Source organism: Camelus dromedarius, chromosome 5 (genome assembly GCF_036321535.1).
Source record: "Camelus dromedarius isolate mCamDro1 chromosome 5, mCamDro1.pat, whole genome shotgun sequence".
NCBI lineage: Eukaryota > Metazoa > Chordata > Mammalia > Artiodactyla > Camelidae > Camelus > Camelus dromedarius.
Genome location: NC_087440.1, coordinates 2,309,024 through 2,322,952, shown reverse-complemented (window position 1 = coordinate 2,322,952; position 13,929 = coordinate 2,309,024). Strand labels below are relative to the sequence as shown.

The 13,929-nt window shown below is 52.3% G+C and overlaps 1 protein-coding gene across 9 annotated transcripts in view; it reads left to right on the top strand.

Annotated features, from left to right (window-relative positions):
• The window catches only part of MEGF11 (multiple EGF like domains 11), a 332,207-nt gene that overhangs the window by 110,643 nt on the left and 207,635 nt on the right, over nucleotides 1-13,929 (top strand). For all 9 annotated transcript variants that reach the window (XR_010380816.1, XR_010380815.1, XM_031452880.2 and 6 more), the window contains exons 2-4: nucleotides 3,913-4,023; nucleotides 8,222-8,323; nucleotides 12,167-12,267. Coding sequence is in view for 7 of the 9 variants with exons in the window: in XM_031452880.2 (XP_031308740.2) it covers nucleotides 3,926-4,023; nucleotides 8,222-8,323; nucleotides 12,167-12,267 (301 nt within the window). In the remaining 2 variants the exon portion in view is untranslated. The remainder of the gene's footprint in view (nucleotides 1-3,912; nucleotides 4,024-8,221; nucleotides 8,324-12,166; nucleotides 12,268-13,929) is intronic.

The following is a 13,929-nucleotide window of genomic DNA, read 5'->3' as shown; positions in this document are numbered from 1 at the left end:
AGTTCAGTGGTGTAAACCAGCCATACCCCCAACAGGGAATACTTATTTTAGCTTTCAATGTATTTTAGCTTACCGCTCATTACCTGGGAGGCAGGGTTCCCAGAGATGGGCCATTATGTATAATTTAAACTTAGAGGCAACATCCCTTTAGTGATGAACTTGTAGCAAAAGCAGCAGACTATAAAGTTAAAGTAAAAGAAACAGATCCAATATGGAGTCAGATTGGTTCTTCCCTATTACAGCTCCCCACTGTCCATGTCCATTCCACAGGCTCATGGGGAAAAAGGGTGACCACTGCTCTGGCTACTTCCTGCTGAACGGGGGCAGTGAGAGGGTGATCGTGGAATGGACTTGATCAGCTCTGGACAAGGAATATTCCTGAGAATCTTTAGTCAATAGCAAATGCTCTTTCCATCTTTATCTACAACCCTTTGACCTTGATGAAACCCCTTAGCACTTTGTGGAACTTGGAAACGTGGACAGAACCTGGAAATATGTTGAACTTGGAAACTTGGGACGTGGAAAGAAATTTCTCCGTGTCTGGAGCATCGCGCTCCCTTCCTCTGCTCCTCACTATGCGGGAAGCATGGACAAGACCAGAGGGAGCCAGCTGAACTTACATGTTCTCTTCCTCCCAAGTGAAACCGGGGGCATTTTCTTATTTAATTATTAATGCCCTAAATCAGAAGGTGCCCGCTATGTTAACCTCTGTCACTCCGAGTGCAGTCGGCCTAATAACCGCTGTGGTGGGATTGATTTTCCCTCAGTCATCTCATCAGCATGTGTCTCTGGGACCTGTCCTCGGAGAGCGAGCCCGGGGAAGCCCCATTACAGTTAATGGCGATGAGTGGCCCCCGAGTGCGAACGGCTTCTTTCTGGCTGCTCTTCCCTCCATGTCAGTGAAGTGTCTGAGACAAGTAGAAACACATTTTCTAAAATCAGATCCCAAAAGGAACTGACTGGTAACAGCCTGGCATTTGACCCCAGCTTCAAGGCACTTACAGACACATCAGAAGAATCAAGTCAGCACGCTGGGAAAGATGTCAGGGCAAGATGGGAGGTGATGGGTGCTGGACCGTGTGGCCAGGCTGTAAGCTACAAGAGTGTAGTGTGTCTGGCCTGTAGTGGGCGCCAAACCCCGCAGGGATGGGATGGGGGCTGGGGCTGAGCTGGACCTGCTGTGGATGGTGTTTAGATGTGCAGAGTTGAGGAAGAAGGGCATTGAGGGCGGGGGAGCAGCGTGATCAAGGCCCAGCCGTGAGAGAGCAGGAGACCGCACCAGCCTGACCCAGGAAGGGAGGGATGGGTGATAAGGTTGCGATTTTTAGACTGGCCACATTCACAGGAAAAGTCCGAGAGCTGAGAGGGTCTCAGAGGTGTCCTCTTTCACTCAGGCTAGAAATCTTCTCCCCCTACCACGACGTATAGAGTGGTCCTCAGACAGGGAACTCTGAGAATGCTGGTGATGGGGCTTGGGTGTGAGTCCTGGGGAGCCCCTCTGCTCTGTAGCCTTAACACAGCCACAGTAATGGAGGAGTGAGGCCTCAGATTTACTGCCACCTTTACTGGCTGTGTCCTGGGCTCCTGCATCCATTTCCACCTCCTGTGTGCTTACCCAAACACCTATTAGCCTCTCTGTGCCCCTGGGGTCCAGGTATCTCACTGCCCAGTGGGAATCAGCTAAACTGTTTGTCCAGATCTGACTCAGAAAGGTTTTTATGAAGATCGAAACAGATCTCCCAACTTATAGCAACGATCCAGGTTACCTCTGTCTGCCACCCGCTTCTGTCACTATGAATCAAAAGAGGCCAGAGGCACAATCTCCTCTGGTCCAGGTGGCCTCACCCTTTGATATTATAAACTTCGTTAAGTTTGAAAATGCGGCCAGCGGGTCCCCTCTGGAGAATGATGGAGATGACAGGAGCTGCCAAAGTGAGACAGGACCACAGAGAGAACCAAGATGGGGCATTCTCTGCCCTCGGCATTCAGACTCCATGCCTTTCGGAGTGTGTGCGCCTTTGTTAATTTCTTTGATTTATCTGATGCCTGAGCAGCCCAGCCCACACCTAGAAGAAGATGCTCAAACCCCAACTCATGCCCTGTCCTGGGCAGGCTCTTCCTCCTCCGGAGGGTGAACACCTCTCCTCCTCTTTGGGGAGAATACGTTGAAATGACCTGTAGCCCTAGTGCTATGTGGACTCCAGTGTGCGATGCGCCTTTGGTCCAGGTGCTGATTGGGCTTCGAGGCCGGCTGGGGTAGGGAGTGAGGCGGGTGGGGAGGTGGCAGCTGGGTTGGGAGAGCCTGGTGGGGGAGTTAGGAGCGGCTGTAACTTGTTACGCCTGGACTCTGCAAATTGAGCAGAAACACCAGAATCGCTTTTTCTTTTTCTTAACAGATTTTCAGATTCCATTTAGCCAGATTATTTCCAGATCTCAAACAGAGAGAAAAACCTCATTAATCATCAGTTGGACCCCCATGGTTACACAGAATTTGTGGCAATTTGTTTATCGTTGAAGGCGCTGCTAAGAAAGAGTTTAACAAGGAAATTACTGGGGGTGGGGAGGAGAGAGTTTAACCTTTCACGAAGGCAGGAGCTCCATTTAGCTTCCCTCTGGGTACAAACGGGGGTGTGTACAACATCCATGCCACTCTTCTGTGTCCCCAAGAAGGGTGTGCTTCCTCGGCTGTAAACTCTGGGCCAGTGGACTCGAAATCCTCAACCATTTCAAGCCTGGGGACCCCTTTCTGGTGTCAGACATTTTCTATGCCATCCCCCATCCCTACCCCCCAGGTATTAGAAATTGCTTTTTTTTCCCCAGGTGTGGCTGATTGAGAATAAAAGCTCCTCTGAATTCAGTAAAGCTTTTAAGCAAATCACGATAGCATCTATGTATACGTGAAAAATAGTGCTGTCTCTCTAAGCCATCGTGTTCGTTCAGTCTGCAGCTGAGGTTTGGGTACATGTGAATTGCAGGTCCCCTGGGGGTGGCTCTGGGGCTCCCTACACCCCACCAGGTGGGAATCCTTGGGCAGTTCTCTAAGGCTCTATGGGACCACTGAATCCTGGGCCGAAAGGAGCTTCGGGGGACATTTCGGCCGCTCCCACCTGAATGGCTCTCTGCCTGTATGAGGAGCCCTTTGTTGGGGAGTCCTCAGTTTAAGGGACCAAGGGCGTTGGCATCTGTGTAAGTCCGCTTAATGGCTGTCACATCAGAAGCCTGGGACAAACTCTACAAGCTGCTTCATCGAAGCCTTGCCAGGCTGTCCAAGCCCTCCACCCCACAGTGGGTACGACATGCAGAGACGCATCACCCTGGGTGTCAGTGGCTGATACCCCGTGGGAGCAAGAGAAGCAAGGGCCAGCCTTCTGGGGTGCCTAGAAGAGTTTTCTCAGCTTAGGCTGTCCGTGGGGCCACACCAGACACTTCTCTGTCTTCATGGCAGGAAGGAGTAGAGAGAGGAGATGAAGGGGCAAAGCACATCAACGATGAGGGAGAAGGGGTTTAAAGTGGTAGATCCTGGGCTCTTGGTCCAAGGACGGGCTCAGGGGCCCGAGGGCGCCCTGAAATCATAGCCAAAGGTTGTTCACGTGGGCGTTTTTCGGAGGAGAAGATCTGTCACTTTCGTTAGATTCTCAAAGCAGTCCAAGAAACTTTCAGAAGCCCTGGCCTGAAATTTCAACATTTCCCTGACTCAGGCTTCCCACTCCCCAGTTACTCAGAACTGGTGAAATGTTGCTGTGTTCATCAAAGCCTGCAAGTGTGAAATATCAAATGCTCGTTACACGGTGACGATGGGAAAGTTAGTCTGCTTAGCGAGTCTCTTCTGCCACTTCGTGTGAGAAGTCTTGGTGCCAAACAGATGCTTGGGAAGACGGTCTGATTAATGACGCTGCCTCCTTTGTTCCCCAGCACAGGGCCCAGGATGGCGCTCTCAGTGATGGGGCTCATCGTCTGCTGCCTCCTGCAAACCATCCTCTCACTGAACCCCGAGGACCCCAATGTGTGCAGCCACTGGGAGAGGTAAGATGTGGCTCTTGGATGGCCAAGCACCCCCCAGGGGGCCTCACCCTGGGCTCGGCACTGCTGGGACAAAAGCAGAGGCAGGAGGTACAGAAGGTGTCCCCAAGGGCCTGCAGTCCAGGTGGGGACACAGCACAGACTCTGAAAGGTGGGCCGAAGCCGTCTAGATCCCACCTGAGACTCAGTGCTGTGGGGGCCAGGGTGGAGGCGTTGAGTGACAGGCAGCATAAATGATGCAGTCTGGTAATTGACAATGTACTTCCATTCCTCCCTGCATTCACACTTCCCAACCATTTTACAGATGAGGAAGTAGAGGCCCAGAGGGGCTCAGTGCCCGTCCACAGGAAGACAGGTGGGGTACAGTGAGGGACTGTGGTCCCGATGTCTTGTTTCCTGATGCGGCGATGCCTTCCTAGTCTCCCAGGACTGGCAATGAAGCAGCAGCTCAGATGTGGGGGGTGGCCAGCAGCCTGCCCAAGGAGGGTAGGTGAGGGGGCCCTGCTGCTTCTGATCTGGTGGGGGTGGGGGAGGTGCCTCAGAAGAGCCAGCTGCATTCTGGCTGCGGCACTCGGCCCGGGGGGAACAGGCCGGGGCCCTGCAGATGGCCTGACTTTGAAGCACAAGGTGAAAGTATTGATTTTGGTGAGCAGGAAGATAGTGACCAGAGACCCAATCAGGAAAAACCGAATTAAAGCCTGGAATTGATTGGCCATGCTGACCAGGATGACTCTGCCCCTTAGATGTTAATAAATCAAATGAATAAAATTAAGATGAGGGCCTGCTGGAGGAAGCGGCTGATAGAGGAGGGCAGGTGAGTGGGGAGGGCTGTGCTCCATGCCTGTGAGGGCGCTGGACGGACTGGCTGGGGAGGCAGGGGGTCAGTGCCCACACAGGCGTGGTCTCCAATGACCGGGGGCTGGAGAAGGCAGCATTGCCACTGGCGTGCCCCTTTGTTGGTGAAGTGGGAAGAACACAAATTTTGTGACAAGACCTCGGTTCACTCCAGTTTGAATTTTTCCACCTGTTAGCCCTATGACTTTGGAGGTGTCTCTGAGCCTACTTCCACCTCTGTATGTAAAGTTGGGGGAGTCATTACCCCTGCCTCACAGCCTTGTTGAATGATCAGGGTACCAGTTTCATGAAAGGGCTTTGAAGATCATAAAGCTCAATTATTGTCTTTTCTCGTTGACAACTCTGGCTTTGCAGGAACAGTTATCTATCATAGACTTTAATGCGCATCACACTCCCTGGAGCGTGAATGAAAATCAGAATCTCCTGGATCCTCTCCACAGACTCTGATTCCATAGGTCTGGTTTGGAGCCTTGGAACATGCGGTATTTTTATACTTTCCACATAATTGTGAGCTGAACCAGGCCCCTCGCCTCCTCTGGTTTTGGTGAATGTAAACCTTTATTTCCCAGTGGGTGAGGTGGAATTCCACGTTGGTCTCTGCTTTGCAGACTCCGGTCTCAGCAACCCCTTCTCGTCCACCTTTCCCGATTGGGACACAGCTGCTTCCTGCCAATGTCTGTGCTGTATCCCTGCTCCCAAAATGCCTCCTTCCTGTCTGCTCACCTACGCCTTTCCCAGTGCCTCCAACCAAGCCCCTCTCCTCCAGGAAGCCTCCCCTGATGGCAGGGCTCACCCTGACGTTTCTCTTCTCTGAGTGCCATTTGCATCAGTGGCTCCCTTCAGACTTAAACCAAACTCTCTCATTTTTTAAACCTGCCCGACATAAATACATTTGGAATGTGAAAATAGTCTGAGCCAAACCTGCACTGAGCCGGCATTGCAGGCTGACTGGGCTATCAACTGAAGATACTGCTTGAATGGGAGGACGTGGAGTGAGTCTAGCAGCAGGAAGGAGGCCTGCGGACCCCCTGGGCTTCCCCAGTCCCCATGTCACTAGGTGCCTCTGCCTTCTTGGTTCTTCCAGCGGAGCCCTACTGCCAAGCTACACGTGGATGAGTCTCGTCTGTGTCATTCCCGAAACACACTCTGGTCCCGGGAGACCGCTTAGGGAGAATTTCCCAGCTGGATTAGTGCTTCTGGCAGGCTCCCCGTTAATTACGCCCCTCCACCATAAAACCCAGCGGAAAGGCCTCCCCTGGCTAGTAAAGCCCGGCTCTACAAGATTAATCTGGCCCCTCATTAGCATGTTGGCAAATGAGCGCGTTAAACCACCCAGCCGTGAACCCAGGGGCGCACACTTCACCCAGAGACTTGGACTTGGTTCAAGGTCTGGTTGCCAGACTCGCCCCGCTCAGGGCACCCCTGCAGAAACAGATCAGTCCCCCATGACACCCTCCCCACCGCCTCTGTTGGGCTGATGCCTTTTCTCTGAGCACCCACTGTCCCCGTCAGTGCCAGGAGGGGTGCCTGAACCCCCAGGGGCTTAATTAACAAAGGCGAGGAGTCTGGTCTGTGTCTGGGTCTTACTCCCCGTCCCCCGCAGTGGTCGGGAAGGAACTACCCCTCAGTGCCTAGCAAGGAGGTGAGGCACCGCCAGTCATATAATGATGGTGATGATGGTGGCCAGCATCCATTAGACACTGGCTGCATACCTGCTAAGCATTTCACATGTATTATCTTGTGTTGAGCATTTTATGTGTTATCTTGCTTTAACTGCCTCCCACCCTGAGAGGTAGTTACTACATTGCCCCCCTTAATCCTCACAGTAAGTACATGAAGTCCCTGGTAATATTTATCCAAGGTGTACAGGTGAGGAAATGAGGCTTATACCTAGTGCCGTATCTAAGGACATGCTGCTACCAAGGGCCAGGGTACACACTTGACCCAGGGCCGTGGACGCTTAGCCGTTCATTCTCATTCCTCTAAGTGAGGGACTCAGTAGACAAGCAGAAGCACTGGGGCATGGATCTTCAGAGTTGGAAGGGGCTTTGGAAGCCAGGGGCGGGTGTCAGGCAGCTTCAGTTTCTCCAAGCCTGGTGATTAAACAGGGGTTTGGGCCATGTCTGCATAGACGTGTTCCTCTGACGCACGTCTCTGATGTGTGGCTGGTAGAGGCTCAGCAAAGGACCCTCCGTACATCCTCCGTGCTTTGGAGAAACAGAATGTCCCTCCACCCTGAGTCCATTGCATTGCTGCCTGCTCCTGGCTTCCTCTTTCTGAATTCGAGACCTTTGACATTTCAGGCAGCAGAGAGCCTGCTGGGGGCCCACTCAGTGCAGGCCAGCCCCCCTGCAAGTAAACTGACAGTTTCCTCGGGCAAAGCAGACGGGCTTTTATAGCCTGAACCTGGCCATCTGGCCCAGGTCAGTGAGCCTTCTGGGGGAAAACACTGAATAACACCAACCGACAGAAAAATTAATTCCTGAAATCTCAGCTGAGGTCCTCTCCCAGCCCGTGCGGGAAGTGTGGGTCCTTCCTTTACACCCTGGCTTGACTGCCCTTTCATGCAACTCCTGCCGACATGGGCAGGTGGAAAGGCTTATTTTGGTGAGGCTGAGACCTGCTTCCCCAGGGCTTCTACCCACTGGTCCAGGTTTACAGCGAACAGGCAGGTGACAAGATACCACTTCGATCAGGAGGTCCGGGGGCACGTCCTCGATGAACCCCCAGCTATACTAGAGATACAATAGAGCAGAAGGTAGCTGGGTGACCTTGGGGAAGTCACTTAACCTCTCTGATGCTCAGTTCCCTCACCTGTAAAATGAGGCTAACAGTGCCACCGTCTACCTTATAAAACTGCATGAGGATTAAGAGGGCACTTAACACAAGGCATTCAAATATTAGCAGTTATTGGTATAAGCTGGATGACCTGGGCAACTTGCCGCCAAGTCTTAGATTCTTCATCTGTGAAATGGGACCACTTACTGCACAGAGTTGCTGCAAAGATCAGCTTCCATGCAGGTGCTTTGAAAACCATAAAGATCTGAACAAACATAAGGTATTTTAAAACTTGCTGGCTTTTGCCTTCCAGAGCCCCACAGAATAAACGCAAGCCCTCCTGTATTGATTCTCTGTTAAATGAACAAATGAACTAAGACTTCGGAAAATGTGCTAGGCCAGAGGGCAGTAAGGGATGTGTCCTGGATCCAACCCAAGGTCAGGGAGGTTTGAGTGCTGGACGCTTGGCTGTGGGGCCTGGCTCCCCTGGGGAGAGAGGCCCCTTCCTGAACATCAGCTCCACTTCCCAAGTGCTGACCACAGCTTCCATCTTCCATCTGGTTCTCAGCTATGCCGTGACTGTCCAGGAATCGTACGCACACCCTTTTGACCAGATCTACTATACACGATGCACAGACATCCTCAACTGGTTCAAGTGCACCAGGCACCGGTGAGTACCACTCTCCAAGGTGGGCAGAGGGGAGAAGAGACGGGCCCACAGGCTCATCTTCCTGCAAGTTAGTAAAAGGCCCCCGTAGCAGATGGAGTCAGTGCGCAGCCTGCATCGCCTCGGTACCCACTCCTGCTCCTCACCTGAGAGGCTCCGCTGAGGACTTCCTCGTAGGCAGAGCAGCTTACTGGGGCAGGGCAGGCCAAGAATGCCAAGAATTCCTGCCCTCACAGGACACCCCTCACCCAATGTCACTTGGGGAGTTGTGGACAAACACCCCAGCTTCCTTACCCTTAGGGTAGAGGGGACAACTTTGAGGTAGGTTCTGCATGTATCCCCATGGTCCCCAGTGGGACGGAACCCCAGTCGCCCACAGCAGTAGCCTGCTCAAAGGCACGCCCTGAACTGGCTGCCTTTACTTCCCTGTCTCATTTTCCCACTCCCTTCCCAGTGCTTCCTAGAATCACCTCCAATACACTGCTGATTTTTGAATCCTTGTCTCCGAGTCTGCTTCGGGAGAAATCCGACCTCAGAGGGCCTTCATCTGAGCAGATGTAGCCCCATGCAGGGTACCCGACTGGGAGAACAGGGTGCAGGCTAGAATTCAGCACCTCTCGGTACCCGGCCCTGGCTGCCCATGGGAAGCGGTCCATCTGAGCAACTGCATGTGGGAATCCTGCTCGCTTGTCGGCAGCCCTCCTGGAAATCATGCCAGGTCCTCACGGCACCGGGGAGAGAGGAGGGGCAGGGAGAGAGAACACGGTTTGTTGGACAACCCTGGGCAAGTCACTTTATTTGGAGGCGATTCCTAGCGTACTCATCAGACATACAATGATCCCTGCCCTACCTACCCACAGGGCCCAGTGAGGTCAGGGATGCGCAGAAACTTTGAAAAGAGCAGAGGAAAGTGGAGAAAAGCCAGGTATTAGATATAGGCAAGGTGGCTTTGTTATCTGAGGAGTGAAATTTTAGCCAATGAAGGATAAGTGAAGGAGAGGCCGCCAGGTAGGCCTGTTTCCTAGTTGCTGAGCATCTGTGTTGCTTCCAGATTTGTTTTGCTTCCTCCTTGTGGGCCTGCTCTCTCTTCGGAGTTTATGCAAACATCATGGTGGGCAGCAATGTGGATGGCGAAACTTGCTGTATGCTGCAAAAGCCAAAGTCCTGGTTTTCTTTGGGGTTTTGCTAGTAACTTGCTGTGAGACTCACATAGATAACAGCTGCTTTAAAATCCGTCTGCTAATTGCAATATCTGGGTCATCTCAGGGTTGGTCTTCATTGATTGCCTTTTCCCTTAGGTACTACTTTCTGGTTTCTATATGTGTCTAGTAATTTTGGATTGTATTCTGGGCATTATCAACAACAGACTGTGGAGACTGAATTCTCTTATGTTCCTTCAGATTTGTTGTTGTTGTTTGTTTGTTTTAGGAGCCAGTTAACTTGGCTAAACTCAGTTTCCAAACTCTGAAAGTTCGGTATTTTTAGCCTTTGCTGGACTGCCTGGAACCTGACCTCCACTCATGTAATTCAGGGGCCAGAAGTTCAGGCAGAGGTTTTACAAAAAATCTGGAGCTTCTTTTTTTGGGGCTCTCTCCTTTCAAGGGTTTCCCTTGTCACTTTCTGGTTGCTGGGTCCACCTTTGACTTATCCTGTGGTTCCTCAAAACAGTAAGGCTGTGTGTCCTCTGTTTGAATTTCAGCCACCTGGAATATCGTTGACCAGGGCCTGCCCTTGGGCTCACCTTGCCCCGTGTCATTGTCTTCTTCCAAGTTCCTCCTTCCCTCCAGCATCTGCCTTTGTTCTCTCATTAGGGCTTTTCAGGTAGTTCTCCCCCAAGACTGTACAGTTGTTTGCAGAGGCGTTGGTACAATAGGAGCTCCTCATCCATTACTGCATCCCCTTCCTCTATCCCGTGACTGTGAAATGAGGAGGTGGGACCAAATCCCACCTCCCAACTCCCCCCTCACCCCGTGCCAAGTTAGCTGCCTGTGGCCCTGGTCAAAGGCAGAGGCAGACAGAGAATCCTGCTCCCTTGATGACTCTATCAGGCCCTGTGCCAGAGCCAGGCTTGCTGTGAGGAGTGGCCTTGTTGGGGGCTTGTAGGCTGGAGCTGCCATCCATCACCACCGGGATAGGGTGACTGAGAGGCTGCTTATTAAAATGGGCTGCATTCCTGGAACACGAACTATTTTGCTAAATTATTGAGTCACCTTGCAGCCTTCCTGATGACCCGGAATGTGCATGCCCACAGCTGCACCATCAGTCTCCCACAGTGTGGGATGACGTGTTTGAACACAGCATCCTTCTGAGAGCAGCCCGGCCCCGGCCCCTTCCCTCTCCTGCTTCCCACCACAGCACTGGGAGCAAGAAAGGATGGGAAAGCCGGAAGCAGTGGGCGACACCTCTCTGCTGGGAGGCCTTCGTGATGCTGAGACCGCCGCCCCCCTGGAAGGGCTTGGGGGTAGCCTCGTTTGGTAGGAGGCACAGATGCGTGACCTCTGAGTCAACCCTGAGTCATTCTTTATCTGAGAGGCTCACACAACTCCTGAAATTGCCAGGAGCTGCCTGCCTGTGCCAGGGAAATAGCTTCACTTGGAGGCCGGCTTACCTTCCATCATGGGCTTTTGACAAAGTAGAATGACCTTAGTTTACGACATTCCCAAATATAACAGATTTCCCTGGAGTCCTTCACTGTCTTTTGTCATAAAGTGAGGGCTTTAAGGACTGGGAGGGCTGGCCCAGCCTGTGCTGTAGGACTCCCTGCCCGAGTCGGCCTGACCCTCCGTGGAGAGCAGGCTGTAGGCACCTCCAGTGACCAGACCTTGCTGCTCTGTTGCCCAAAGAGGGATCCGCAGGGCCATCGCATAAGCTCAACAAGCCATCTTGTGGGAACTGGTACAGGGCATAGATTAAACCCAGTAGCTTTGAAATTAGAGGGATGGGTTTGAATCCTGGCCCTGAAACTTACGTGCTCGGTGACCTCAGGAAAGTCATTAACTTCTCTGAATCTGTTTTCTCATCCATAAAACAAAGAGAGGGGAATACCTACAATAAGAATAAACACTTTAAAAAAGAAATAAAGGGGGCATAATAAAGCTACCTGTCTCAGGTGGAGAATAGAATGAGATTTTGCCTATAAATCTCTCTGGCACAGGGTGAAGTCTCAATGCCTGTGTCAGCATGAGAGCTGGAGCCCCGGTCTCTCACTCCCCGTCCAGAGTTCCTACTGTCTGGGCCTTAGTTTCTTCCTCTGCAAAAGCCAGTGTCAGTTCTGAGCCTTCCCAGGGATGGCATGTGAAGCTCTTCCCTAAGGGGTGTTATTTTTGGTGTGAGGGAGTTTAAGCCACTCTCTGGGACCAAGTCAGACTCAGGGGGTCCTTTTGCTGGTCCTTCAGTTCTCCCAGTGGGTGGGCCAATCCCCAGGGGGCCGTGATCAGTCTTGGGGTGGTGGTGGTTGGTGTAGAAACTCTTCAGGGCCAACTCCTGTCCAGGTCACCCCTTGGGCTGCTTCAGCCCGGGGCCTGGAGGTTTTAAGGAGGAGCCCCTGGTTACCCTCTACAATGTCACCCGGAACGTATTTTCTGCAACCCTTTTAAATACCACCGTGAAGAGACTGGGGGAAAGTCAGCAGGCATAGCAAACGCCGGCAGTAATACATTCGGCATCACAATGGCTCAGATCTCACCATCGATTTTTCTTTATTGTGATTTTTTTTATATTTGAAGCCACCATGCATTTTAAAGTAATTATTGAATGGCATCCTTGCTATAGCTTAACACAAATATCATTCTAACAGGAGTGATTGATTTTCAATACTTTCAAGTGGCTTTCTCCCTTGTGCCTTAGGATCAGTTATAAGACGGCGTATCGGCGTGGGCTCCGGACCATGTACCGGCGGAGGTCGCAGTGCTGCCCTGGCTACTATGAGAACGGAGACTTCTGCATACGTATGTGGGGGCTGCAGCAGGGCGGGGAGGGGAGGGGGACCCCGGGGAAGGGAGGGAGGGCTGTCATCCTGGCCCTGGGCAGCAAGCCTCAGGTGACCTGAGGGCTCCAGTAGTCTTTGCCAGCTTCCAGCTCAGAGGGGATGATGCGTCTGGTGCAAACACGTTAGCACACATTTGTCTATCAAATCAGCCTACTAAGAGGGTGGACGGAAGCAGGTCCATTCTAGGCTTTGATGGGATCAGGAGGGATGTGGACTTTCTCCGGAGTGGGTGCTCTGGGGAGCGATGGGGAAGAAGTGCTGAGTGCCTGGCACAGAGCTGAGGAGCTCAGGAAGGCTTTGTTGGATGGGAGGAGGGCGGAATGGTTAAATGGATGGCAAGATGGTTGGATAGATGGATGGACGAATGGATGGAAGGGAGGAAGCAAGGAAGGCTGGATCACTGATGGCAAGAATAAGATCACAAGGGACTGGTTCCAGGAAGTGGGCGGACTTCCAAAAAGGACGGGGAGACGCTGAAGAAAAGGTGGTCACGTGAAAGACACACCTTATCTCTTTCCCTGTTTGTCTAGAGTGGCTCAGAAAACTGAAGCCTTAGTGTCCCCAGAGAGACAAGGGCTGAGTTTCTGGCAGCGGCAGGCCCTCTGGGTGGCGGGCAGGGTTGTGCAGTGGGAGCCACTCCCAGAGAAGCTGGGAGCCCCACGTTTAATGACTGAGAGGAGAATCCAGCCCAAGAGCCTCTGTGTCTTCATTTGGAGGCAGATTCGGAGAGTGAGTTTCCTTGTTAATATTCTCCTTGGCATTCGGGAGGGTCGAGCGAGCTTGTACCAGAGAGAGAATTTGGGCAGAGTGGGTGTACTGCTGTTGGGAATGAAATGACAATTTTCCCTACTGATGTTACATCTCCCCTAATGCTAGAGAAACTCGATTCTAATTGAATTACTGGAATGAATGAAAAATGCTCTCCCAAATAGGTTCAATAGTGATGGTTTTGCAGGAAAAATACAGATACTTACCCAAAACAAACCCAAAAAAGGCTGTTTCTCAGGAGCAGGGCAGAGGACTGGGCTGGGACAAAGCCTTGGCCGCACCCCACCTGGGATGGGGTTACGATGGGGACCAGGTGCAGGAGTGAGATCAGGACTGAAGCTTTCTGCTGCTGCTCTGTCTGTGTGGAGTGGAGCGAGAGTCAGGCATGGGGTGGGGCAGGGGACTCATAAAGCCCGAGCAGGACGGATGTGAGCGGCCCTTTGGAGCTCAGGGCACAGTGATGGACTCAGGGAAATTATAAAGGGAGTTCGGACGTCAGCATGGGCATCTGGGAACGGATGAGCCCATCCCCTTTCTAATTTCCATTTAGTGGACGTTGGTAGAGCTGTTGGAAACTGAAGAGCAGGGCAGAAGCACTGAGTGTCCTGATAGCATAGGCTCAGTTTTGCTGACCGGGAAGGGCAGCTTCCCTGCCTACTCCTTATGTAACAGCCAGGGACTGACCACCAAGCTGGTGCCATGGGCCTATCCATCTCCAGCAAGCCAAGCTAGAAAAGCCAATTTCAGGTCCGAAAGCTTTTCCTAGGAGGGCACAGGAGAGATTCCACAGTGAGCTGGGGCATTGTGCATGGTGGTGCTGGAAGGGAGGGCAGGAGGCACACCAGCCTGGGTT